We start from the raw sequence: 13,294 nt of genomic DNA on the forward strand, positions 1-13,294 counted from the left end.
TTTATAGCATTTAATGCGCTTAATTCGTAAAATCTACTGATACTCCGTATAAAGAAAACTACTTAAATTAGGAATAAGTCCCTTAGAAGCGCTATATAAATTTATTTATATCAATAATAAACTAAAAATCCTGCCGTCTTAAATTCACATAGGAAATGCCATTGAAATGGTTCGTTCGAAAAATTGTTTGGAACGCGTTTGGAAGGAGGCGGGGTTTGACGTCATAAAATACGTCATCACTGTCCCTGTCTATTGTCATGTGATACTGAAACGGGTTTGCACTTTTTTACTTTCAAGTATTAATCGGTTAAATTAGAGGATATATAATATAAATTTGACGATTGGATAAATTAGACGATATATTATATAAATTAGCGTGTGGAGAAACGTCAGTTTCTCTCTTGCTTTTCAAATAGGTCATAAACTTTTAAATTAGGATGCATCATGGAACTGAAAACTATATTGAACATAGCTCTAAAAAAAAGCATCTAAGACATTTTAAAAATTATTTGAGACAATTAAGTGCGAAAAAATTTAAGAGAAAGGAAAATATCGAAGTACATTCCAATACAGATAAGAAGAGGATGAGAGGAAAAGGGGGAGGGTTAAGACATGGAATCGGTGTCTTCCCCAGAGGGCATACTAGTGCGTTGTGATCACAAATAAACTTCATCCTTCACGCTACGTAATTGATAAGCGAGCTATAAGCAAAATACTGCAAAGAGCTCTGAAAACTGCACAGCAGTCTTCATCATCTTATTTTAAAACAAAATTTTGAATTTGACTTTGTGCTGTCTCTCCATGCTAAGCCATAGAGGAATAAGCCAATTTTCACAAATTAATTCATGATTTTATCTTCTTCGTGCTGAAAGAAAACCTCATTACTGTGTAAAGAAAAAAAGCAATTAAAATAAGGAAACAATATCGTCTACATTATAAAAGTAGGGGTGAGTATTCATGCATGGTGTGTAATTCTAAATGTGAAAATTAATTAAACAGTTTAAGAGTTTTTTTTTTTTAGCATTTAAGTTTTTTTCATAACTGCTAGCATTTAAGTTAGCAGTTAAGTTCTCTCTTTTTCAAGTTTGCTTGTGATGATTTAGTAATATTTTTTATGAGTGATATATATGTACATTATGTGTCATGTAAAACGAAAGTTTTGTTTTCATATTCCTTAGAAATGCGTTCGTAATATATGTTTCTCAACTACAATCGCCAAGGTGCCAAATAGATTTTAAACTTGCAAATTTTTTGGAAAAAAATAAGAAAAGAAAAGATGTGGATGCTACAAATTATAGCTTTTAAATTGGTCCCTTTCTGTGATGTTTTTTTTTTTTTTTTTTTTGAATTCCACGCGGGCCACTGCATTGAAGTTGCCAAAACTTGGCAACTATTCTGCCACAAATCACGTTACGGAAATCTCCCCCGTTTATTATATTTATTCACTCTAAGAATTTTTTTTTATAAAGAATTACTCTTTTTTCCCATACTGATTTTTTAAATATTTTTCCCGTACATTAAAACTAAGTGAAGTAATAAAAATAAATTCGCAGCAAAAATAAGATTCCTTTTGGTTTTATTCCAAGTCTAATGACAGAGTTTTTCAAAAATGGTATCCTCTATCTCAGGTTTTGACAAGGTTGCCACTCCACAGGAAATTTAAAAATCAATTAACTGGGAAAATGCTGTGAATTTTGAGTTTTTCTTTAGAAACTGGGAAAATGCAGGAATTTTTGTTTCATATTTTCATCTTTAAGAAAGGGTAACCCAGTGTTTTCATCTCAGAAAAAAATGGGTGAGAATTTCTCACCCTTTCTCAAAAACAGGGTGAGATTTCAAAAATTAAAAAAAAAAAAAACACAAAGAGACTTGAAAAAAAATCATTTCTTTAATTATCATTTGTTTCATTTTAACATCTTCTAATTTTTAAACCATCGAATATTTTTGCTGCATCATCACATGGAAAATGTTCTGCATCTACTTTTTCATCAGCTATTCTCATTAGGTTGCTCAAATGCGTATTTGTTTCGTTTTGATCGTTTCTACCCACATTTGTTTCGTTTTCATTTGTCCGTTTCGGAGTAGAAGATATTGGCTTTACAAGGTATTTGTCCATCTTACATTAACGAGCAAAAAATTTGAACGTCTTACATGAAGAAACCTTACCTACGGTAAACACGTGGTTGCAGAGAAATGCGTTCTAAAAGAGGTTCCGTGGTTCGGAAGGATGGTGTTCTGTTGTTCTTAAAGGTTCTGAACAATACTGGTAAATAGGGAAGCTAGATAATGGGGCAGGTGTTAAAAATAATAAAAGATCCAGGAAGAAAAGTGAAACGGATTTTATTCTAAATGGCGCAAACGAGAAATTTTTTCAAAATGCGAGAAATTCGCGAATTTTGAAATTTGTTTATAGAATGCGCGAATTTCTCGCGGTAATAATTTTTTAATGCGAGAAAAAAAGAAAAATATGCGAGATTCTCGCGCTGTAGTGAAAACACTGCGTAACCACTCATAGTTCAATCTATGGGATATTTAAGGATGATGTTTCAACTATATTAAACTAGTTCATTTACTATAGCAATATTTGTTTTAAGTATGTTCAGCTGTTCCATTTTTTCTTAAGTTTTTTCAGCAATTATACCCAATACGACTCATACAATTGCACAGTGCAGAGCTCATTCTAGGCAGGGTAAACATGGCGCAGCACCCTGCTGCCCTTTTAGTCAAAAGAATGTTGTCCCTGAAGTAAATTAGTGCCCTGATGTAATAGACTCCATACACTTTTTTTCCCCAACCCTTCATTATTTTCAACTCTTTTTATTTAGTTTGTCATTGCTGTCAATACATAGATTTATATGGGAAAGGAAAAATAGCCATCACACCCCCTTGTTGCACTTGTCGTTGAAAGTTTGCAGTTACTTCACTATTATAAAATCATAATTATTATTAATCATTTTAATTATTAAATCACAACTACAGACACTTAAAAACATGCATTTATTATTTTATCAATATATGCATGCATTTTAAATAAATTACTAAGCTAATTAGCTCATTGACTTTATATATTTGTTAATTTATTAATAAAAATTAGTAATTTATATGATTGGTTTGGTACTTTTAGTAAAGTAAAAAAATAAAATTGACAATGTTTTTTAATAGAACGGAACGTGCAAAGCCCATAGAATGAAATTATTGCCTATTTAGAATAATAATGCCCTTTTTTTTTTAAACTTTTGCACCCTGCCCTTTTTTCTGCCTAAAATGAGCTCTCCCACAGTGATTGTGTTTTTTCTCTTAATATATTCTGCATAATATGTACTGGAAATTTTTTCTACAGATTTGAGTGGCAACCCTGTTTGAGGAAGATTTGTAAACCTAAAGGATTCTTAATGCTGATTTCAAAAATATCAATAATATTCCAATTAGTAAAAAGCTTTGAAAGTTACAAGAAATTATATTTTTGCTGAAAGAGCTTGTTTGCTGCCATTTCATTTGCATATCAAAAGCTATGAAAGGCTGTAACTCATTGAAAATTTGTCCCAGAAGAATAATTATATTCCTTCTTCAGTTTAAAGTAATTTGTCATTTAAGCATAATTTCATATAAATAAGTGAGATATTTTGCAGTTTTTTGATCAATGCGGTTGAGAAACTTCAACCGTTGTCCTCATTCAACTCGCCTCTTTCATTTAAAAAATAGAATAAGATAGTTGAAAACGCATACTGACATCTGATAAAAATAGATAAATTTAAAAGATGATTGATATATATTTAAAATTCTTATAAATTAAAAGTACTTGCCAATTGCTGGTTTTTATGGATTGATTTTTACTAAAGTAGTAAAAAATTGTTGGAAATAAGCAAAATAAAGCAAAAAATTATGAAGTAAATGTATATTTTTGCATGTATTTTTTTTTTTTTTAAAAAAAAAAATCAATTCTTTTAAGAATTTTTATACATTAAGAATATTTGTAGGTTTATCGTGTGAATGCTCCATACGACTCACCTCTTTCGATATGAAAAAAGAAAGAAAAAAATTTAAATACAGGTAGTTGAAAGCCCAAATTAACAAATTTAAATACATGGGCAATAAATACATATTTAAAAAAAAAATTTAGATTGATTGTTACAAAGGTAATGTAAAATAAGAAATATGCAAAATAAAGTTCCTAAATTACAAAATAAATGCACTTTTGTGCATGCAATGTGTAATTTTTTTAAGAATTCCTATACATTAAGAGTACTTGTAGGTTATTGACTTTTATCGCGCAAATGTTACTTAAGTAGTATAAAATAATAAAAATTATTCAAAATAAAGTCTGTTTCTTTACTTTTTAGAGAAAAGGTGGAAAAAGAAAAATATGAGTTTTGTTCATGAGTCTTGGTAGATTGATATAGAATCATATAGCTTTGGTCAATGAGAGATAAACCATCTTTTTGAAAGAGTAGAGTGCAATACCAAATTATTAAAAAGTAACCCTTGAAAAATTCCGATCGGTGTCTCTTCTGATCTTCATAAACTAAAATAACGGAGTGGAAAGTTATAATTTATAATGTTGAAAAATATGTGGAGAAAGACACTTGTTTTTTTTTAAAGCATTTCTTAAAATATATTTATTTTAATTGCATTCAGCTAAATTTGTTTTTATTCAACTTTTCAATACCTTCCTTCATAAAAGAACTAAAATGTAATATTTGCTACTGTATTTGTGAAAAATAGAACAAAAATAAGCATATAAAAAGAGATTAAACTCACTTTTCTTAATGCATTTTCTCTGTTGTAAATGTATCTTTGCTAGGATTTCTTTAAAAAAAAACCTACCAAAGAGATGCACAACCTATAGTTCACGGATCAAAGTTTATGACTTAGTTTCTGTGCAGTTTTAATTATTTATTATTATTTAATGGAATTTATGATTATTTAATGAAAAATATAAAAATTAAGCTAAAAAGTCTTTTTTTGTTCTGTCGGAATCATTTTTTTAGGTCATCCTGTTCTTTTATTCTCTTTTTCTTTAAGTGCAAGCTTAAACCATTAGTTTTTGGGGAAATGTAATTGCTCACAAATTTTACATTCTATTATGATCAGAACTTTTTTTTTTAATAACGGCAGGCACTGAACTTTCGTTCTTCGCCTTAGATGCCGGAAGTGTTGCTCTTTTATCGATACCCAGTGGGCACCTGTGAACCAAAGTGACGGAGGCGAGCAACATTACCTACGACACACTGCCCCAGATACCCGTTCATAGGGTGGGCCACATTCACACATCAGAAGACAACACACAGAGAGAAACATCCATGCCCAGAGCGGGGTTCGAACCCGCAGCCATTGACTTCGCAGTCAAACACACTAACCATTCGACCACCTGGCCGGCATTACGATTAGAACTAATGCATACGATTACAGAAAAGCAAATAAGATTTAAATAAATTAAATTGTTATGATTTATTAATTATCACCTTTTTATTTAAAAAACTAATCTTAATAATATGTTTCTTTATGAAGTCTAAGTAAAGTAATTTTAATATCTATCTGTAACTTTTTTTCCTTTTTTTCTTGTGTTATATTTTGAAAAATAATATCAAAAAAGGCAAAATTTTGAATTTTTATTGAAATGATCAGCCTTAAAGCGTAAAAATAAAATTTTCAAAGTTAATCTTGATTGTTTAGAGATGCTCAGATCAGAATGTATGAAAAATTTAAACTGGAAAAGAATAAAATGATATATCTCTTTTATTCATCACTTCATGTAATTTTCATCTAAAGAAATTTAAATTTATTAATTTATCTAAAAAAATGTAATTAATAAAGAAATTTGCTTATTTTCTCAAAATGTGCGTTTAATGGAATCTGGGGGCAGGCAGGGTGAGCGCGACTACCGGAAAATGCTTAGAGGAAACACTGAATATTAAAAACAGACCTGGTCCAGACCTTATTACGGTGAATGCTATATTGTAAAGCTGTGTTAGCTTATCACTTCCTAATGTTTATCGCTTATCATAAATGTAGCTGCTCTTGTGAATTCTCTCTCTCTATAGCCTCTCTGTTATTTTCATCTCTGCTTAAGTTAATAGTTTTTCAGTCCTAACTAATAAGAATAGGCCATTTGAGGTTTCTTCATTTTGTGATGTAGTAAAACTGTTACCTGGCCTTATTGCTTAAATAAAAATATTTACCCCCAACTTGCTGAACTTGTAAAAATAAATCTGTTTATCACATGTTATTTTATATATAACAGGTATATACAGTATACCTGTAATATATAAAATAAATAAATTTAAAGTAATAAATAAGTAAATTGGTATATACAGGGTGTACGGCGCACCTGGAAAGTCATGAAAAATCGTGGAAGGTCATCAATTTCGGTGTTGAACAAAATTTGTCATGATTTTAACTAATTTTTTTTAAAAAATCATGAAAAGAGATTAAGGACGCCAAAAATTTCTATTTTTAAAATGGAATCTCCTCCCCCCCCCCATTTCAATCTGAATTTGTAACAAAATCCCCACTCAGAGTCATATTTTATTAAAATATAAACAGTTTTTATCATGTTTTTTAAAAATTATGATGTTCTTTCAAAAAATGAAAGAAAAAACATTTATAGAGCGAAGTATCTTTTAAACGTCTGTAATTTCAGAATTATTATTTTTTTTATTTTATCAATTTAAAATTCTAGCTGAAGCATGCCAGTCATTGGCATTTTTTTTTTCCGAGATGAGAACAGGAAAATCAGGAGTATTTCTTTCCTTTCTGATGAACAGGAAGAAAAAAAACATTTGCTTAGTTATTATTTTTTCAGCTATTTTATTGCTTCAACTCTTTCTTTACTCTGTTTTTTAAATTAGAAATCAATAAATATGAAGATGCAGAGTATAACAGTTTTGGTTATACCTATCAATTGAATTAATGTTGTTATAATGCTTTTTAAATTTATTATTCTGTTTTTGTTGGAGAAAATAATAAATTCGTTAAGTCTTGAAAAGTTCTTGGAATTAGTCATGGAAAGTCATGAATTTGTAAATCTAAAATGTAGCTGATACCCTGTATATAGTATATATGTAAAAGGTGGCAATCGAACCGAGTAGGAAAGTAGACACAAGACTTTAATAAAAGCAAATTAATTTTATTTGATCATTCTTTATTGAGTGACGAGCGAAAAATGTTGTTTACACTATCGAGGATCAGTCTTTCTGCTAGGGAAAATCTGAAAATGTCTCTATTTGGGGAAAAGAGGGAAATCTTAGAAATTACTACTATTGGTTTATTAAGTAGGTTGCGCGATTCCCACAAAAGTAAAGAGGGAAATGTCTTACTTTTAATGAATGCATACTTGATCCGAAAATAGATTTAGGAACAGGATGTGGCTTTTTAAAAGTGTGAGAAAGTGTTTCGATTGGAATAATTAATTAGGAATTGTTTTATGGAAAAGAAATAACATAAAAAAGATTAATAGAAACATTTTATGTTACATATATATACACCACTGAAATTTGATCTGGACTAGGGTACTACTATATCACCAGCGATCCCTCGTAGTAGCAATGCACAGTAAAGGAGTGGTATGCTATTTTTGCCTTTATCTGTGTTTTTGTCACAAAGTAGCTTAATTAATAATTATAACCTTGTTCATTTTTTGTATTATAATTTTTCATTTAAAGTCACTTAACATTTTTAAAGCAAATCTTATAAAAACGTTGAAAAAGACCAGTGAAAATGTGAATTTGCTAGCAATTATATCTTTTTAGATACTTATCTTTCTAATTAGTGGATTTTTTTTTAAATATCTACCAGGGTTGGAGTTTTTGCCGGCAAAAAGAGGTTTTTGCCAGGACAGTGGAAAAAACCTGGTTAAAACCGGCAAAAACCAAATTATCTAAATTGCTGATTAAATATTATTATAAAATACTAGAAGCAAATTTAAATCAATCATAAGGAATAATAATTTTGATACATTACATGAAAAAATTATTTTTAACATATTATAATTAATATAAGGGTAATAATTTTTAAAAGATTGAAAGTTTTTGATCTCTTTTCATTTTAGAATCCTTAAATAAATGTTTTTTTACAAATAAATAAATATTATTATTTGTATAATACAGGGTTGGCAGGTTTTTGACATGTGACAGTTTTTGACAGTTTAAACCATGGTTTAAACCGTCACGTCAAAAACCTCACTGTCAAAAATGTCGAAAATGTCAAAAACCTATATTCATATGTGAAATTTAATTAATACATAAAATTTATGTATTTTTTATTAGGGATAGTGTTTCTAAATATGTTCTAGAAAAAATAAATTTAAAATTTTGAACACTTATATTTTGAATAGTAACCAAAATCTTGTACTTAAAACTCACATCTTATGTAATATTATGTATTCATTTTCATGTGTTATTGAAAATCTGCAGTGATATTATTAAGAAATTTATTTATAACCAAATTTAGCGTATAGTATAGATTATACTAAAAATTAGACATTTTTAAAGATAAACATTAGCAGTTTTGTACATTAGACATCTTCTTTTAAAGAAAAATCTTTTTAATATTCTTTTAAATCTTCTTAATAATCTTTTTAACATAAGACAATACAAATTTAAGTGCTTTCTGTTAAATACACAGAGTAGTTAGTGTCGATTTACAGTATATTCAGCCTATTCATTTACTATGCTGAAAATTTAGTTTATCCAAATACTTGTGAATTTCATTTTGCTGAATACGATATAGTTTTGTTGAATATCTAAATATTCAGCTGTTGAATAATTACTTCTTGCTTTCAAGATATGCATTATTGGTATTCTTAATACAAGTGGAGAAAAAAAAATTAAGAGATAAAAATTGTTTTAAAATGATAAGTGTAATAATTATAAATAAATATAATAAACAATATGAATTATATTTATCATTATTCATAAATATAACTACTTTTAAATTCAAATTAACATACTGGATAATAAAGATATTCGGTATAACATTAAAAAAAAATTTATACACTTGTATCAAGTTTGTATTTATACAACATAACTTGTAAGTTCCTTATAAATATTAGTTATATGTTCCTTATATGACAAAATTGCATAGTAATAAACTTTTAATTTTCTTAAGTATCAAAAAAAATTTTTTTTTTTCAAAATATAAATATTTAAACAATTTTTGTGCAAAATTTTTCTGCACATGCATTTGAATATAAATTTCTGAGATTTTAAATCTGTTATTTTATCTTAATTTTAATTAAAATATATTTTAAAACCTGCTGATTACCTATAGTATAATTAAATTTCAATCTAATGCATGGCAACTGTTGGTAGTTTTGAAGTTTATATATTTTCTTGGCAAACTTCAGTTTTTGACATTTTTGACGGTTTAAACCAGTATAATACCCTTGTCATGTCAAAAACTACTTTTTGACGTCAAAAACCCAACCCTGGTATAATATTATTATTTATTATAAAAAATTATTATTTGTACAATAATTAACTACACATGTTGATAGACATTTTATGCTTTGCTTTAAATTATAGTTATATTAATTTAAAATAAGTTCATTTCACTGGAAAAAAAGAGAATAATCACAAATTTTCCAATCAAGAATGTTTTAAACTACTGAAATTATATATTATTACATTATCATTTAATAATGGAATTTTAATTTTGTTAATTTTTTTGTAATTATTTATATTCATAGTATATATTTCAATTTTAGGAATAATTTTGTGTCAAAAACGTGTTTTTCTCCTCTCATCTTGATAAATATAGGTTTTTGCCAATTTGCTTGTCAAAAACCTGTTTTTGCCAGGACGGTTTTTACCAGTATTTACCATGGTTTTTTCCACCTGCGGCAAAATCTTGCCAACCCTGATATCTACCCCTGAATCAACTTAAACTATTTAGTACTTCTTTGTCCATGGGCAGAATATTGTATTTGTTGGCATGATTTAAATATTTTATTTTAATAGTAATAATAGAATATATGAAATGAAGTTAATGAAAAACTTTTTCTATTTTCCCCCTAAAGGTCCCCCTAAAAGTGGAAGGCATTGCTCTGAATTTTATGGCATTTGAAGATAACCAAAAAATTTAGTCAAGAAAAGGTGATCTTAAAATTTGTTTCCACTGTCTACGTGAATGAAGACATTTTTATTATCTTATCAGACTATAATCATTCTCCATGATATTTTAAATGCCATTATTCCTTGATATTTTTTATTAATTCCATTGTATAACTTTCATGTACTTCTTTGTTTCCACTGCCTTTTAATAGATTGGCTGTTAATATTAGAACCTAACAGTAATTCCAGAACTCATTCTACAAAAAAACTTTCATGTGAAATTATAATTGTAGTTATTACAAAAAATTACTTTTAATTAAACACGAGTCATTTTAAAATTACCGTGTAAATCTCTTTAAAAAGATAATTTATCTATACACAGTGAAATACAATGTGAGATTATATATAATATAAGTTTTTAAGTAGACAGTGAGTTGCTTTGGTCTAAGGTTTATGTTGTTAAGAAAGTTTACTTTTCTAGAAATAAGAGTTCTACACAAAAAGGTCAAGTTACTTGATACATTCATGCTCATGCAGATGAGAAACCTTATCTCGTAGTACTTGTGATAACAGTTTATAACAGAATAGTTATATAAAGGAGCACAATCTTAATTATACAGGGAAAAATTCGTATTTTTTTATGAAGTATTATAAAAGCTATTTGTCATGTTAATCCTGGTGAGAAACATTTTAAAATAATTTAAAGTTTTTCAATAAAGGAAAATTTAACGAACGCTATCTTACCCAAACTGTTAAAAAATCTTGTACATATATTATAAGCTATAAAAGTTTTTTCAAATGAGTTATTTGGCAGAGCACAGTCGTGTGCATACTGATGAGAAACCTTATTCTTGTAGCATTTGTTACAAGAGATTTACAATGTCTTGCACTCTATCTAGGCACTATCGTGTTCATACGGGTGAGACGTCTTATTCTTGTGGTATGTGTAATAAAAGTTTTTCTCAGAGAAGTACTCTAAATGTGCACAGTCGTATTCATACTGGAGAGAGACCTTATTCTTGTAGTATATGTAATAAAAGTTTTTCAGTAAAGAGACATCTGACAAGACACCATCTTATTCATACAGGTGAGAAACCTTATTCTTGTAGTATATGTAATAAGAGTTTTTCACGGAAGGCACACCTGACACAGCACAGTCTTGTTCATACTGGAGAGAAACCTTATTCTTGTAGTATATGTACCAAGAGTTTTAGAAGTACGGGCAGTCTGGCATACCACCATCGCATTCACACTGGTGAGAAACCTTATTCTTGTACTATGTGCAATGCAAGTTTTTCACGGAAGTCACACCTGACACAGCACAGTCTTGTTCATACTGGGGAAAAACCTTATTCTTGTAGTATATGTAATAAAAGTTTTTCTGAGAGAAATACTCTAAATGTGCACAGTCGTATTCATACTGGAGAGAAACCTTTTTCTTGTAGTATATGTAATATGAGTTTTTCTGAGAGAATCACTCTAAATGTGCACAGTCATATTCATACTGGAGAGAAACCTTATTCTTGTAGTATATGTAATAAAAGTTTTTCAGCAAAGAGACATCTGACAAGACACCATCTTATTCATACAGGTGAGAAACCTTATTCTTGTAGTATATGTAATAAGAGTTTTTCTCACAGAAGTAGTTTAACTGTGCACACTCATGTTCATACTGGTGAGAAAGCTTTTTCTTGTAGTATATGCCATAAGAGTTTTTCACAGAGAGGATATCTGATAATACACCATCGTATTCATACTGGTGAGAAACCTTATTCATGTAGTATATGCCATAAGAGTTTTTCTCGGCGAAGTGCTCTAAAATTGCACAGTCGTATTCATACTGGCGAGAAACCTTATTCTTGTAATATATGTAGTAAGAGTTTTTCACTGAAAAGAAATCTGACTGTGCACACTCATGTTCATACTGGTGAGAAACCTTATTCTTGTACTATATGTAATGAGAGTTTTTCACGGAGGAAGCAGTTGACTGAGCACAGTCTCGTTCATGCTAGAGAAAAACCTTTTTCTTGCAGTAATCTATAAGAATTTGTTTTAAAAGGGACTAGTCTGACTGCACAATCGTGTTCAAACTCATGAGTAATTTATTCTTGTAGCATTTGAAATGTGAGTTTTTCAGCAAAGAGTCAGCTGACAGAGCAAAGTGTTGTTCATAGTGGAGAAATTTTATTCTTTAATAAATGTAATAATAGTTTTTCCCAGATAATTAGTCTGATTGTGCCAAAGCGTGTTCATATTGGTGAGAAACTGTATTCTTGTATGTATAAAGAGTTTTTCAAAATACTAATAATAATTCTAACTAAAATGTGTCACTCTCATATTGGTGGGAAACTTTTATCTTGTAACTTAGGTAATAGAATTTTTCCTTGAGATTTACTCTAATAACTCTCCAAATTTCTGTTCATGCTTTTGTGTAGCTTTATATTTGCAATTTACTATAATAATTTTTTTTTTTACAATATAGTGTTCCAGCTGTGAATAATAAGTGAATTTTAATTTAGAAATCTCATTCTTGTACTGCATGCAAATAAATATTTGTGAAGTAATTTTAATGTTTATTCAAGGCTGATTGTGCTCCGGAAAAGTTCAGGATTTCCGGAATTTTTGCTAACAGTGATCTGGAAGTTTCCGGAGATCGAAGGTCCAGACGTTTCAAAAAATAATTGATTACGGAAGTTTCGGGACATCAAATTTTCAAAGGTGGAACTTAAAAGCACAGTTTATTTTATTTGTTTGTAAAGGAGAACTAGAGAGATACTTTATAAGCTCATATTCAAGATTAATTTTCATTTTTTATCAGTAATTAGTTGTTATAATCATAAACTCAAGAAAGAAAGACATATTTGTAAATTTTAATTACTTCTCTAGGTATGTGTAAAATTTTAAATATTTTTAAGCGAACTAAGAAATATTGAGAAAAAGGAAAAAAACCTTGTTTAAATTTTTTTTATAATTTTTCAATTAAACAGTTTTTTTCTTTATTTTAATTTTTTAACTCAATGAATTTTCTGGAATTTTGACTTGGGCTTACAATCACCCCTGGTCTATTAATTGAACTAAAAATTTAACTTCTGTTTAACCTTATTTTAGCAGCTGGCTGAATGTGACTGAGATGATGCAATGCATTTCAAGTTATAAATGAAAGCAAAACCGACCGCCAATCTACGACTAATAATAGATTGACGGTCAGTTGTCCATTTCGATTGAAAGCATTAATATTTATTGAA

The 13,294-nt window shown here is 28.8% G+C and overlaps 1 protein-coding gene across 1 annotated transcript; it reads left to right on the forward strand.

Moving 5' to 3' along the window:
* Positions 1-763: 763 nt before the first annotated feature.
* LOC107440139 (uncharacterized) lies at positions 764-12,613 on the forward strand. Its single transcript, XM_043056485.3, has 2 exons — positions 764-947; positions 10,016-12,613. The coding sequence occupies exon 2, from the start codon at positions 10,848-10,850 to the stop codon at positions 12,090-12,092; it is 1,245 nt and encodes a 414-aa protein (XP_042912419.2). The 5' UTR covers positions 764-947; positions 10,016-10,847; the 3' UTR covers positions 12,093-12,613.
* Positions 12,614-13,294: the final 681 nt, after the last annotated feature.

This window comes from Parasteatoda tepidariorum, chromosome 9 (genome assembly GCF_982258835.1).
Source record: "Parasteatoda tepidariorum strain Cologne lab strain chromosome 9, Ptep-v5.0, whole genome shotgun sequence".
In the NCBI taxonomy this organism is placed as follows: Eukaryota; Metazoa; Arthropoda; class Arachnida; order Araneae; family Theridiidae; genus Parasteatoda; species Parasteatoda tepidariorum.

What these genes read in the sequence shown, in the direction of transcription:
- LOC107440139 (XM_043056485.3), top strand. Translation starts at nt 10,848, where the DNA reads ATGAGTTATTTGGCAGAGCACAGTCGTGTGCATACTGATGAGAAACCT.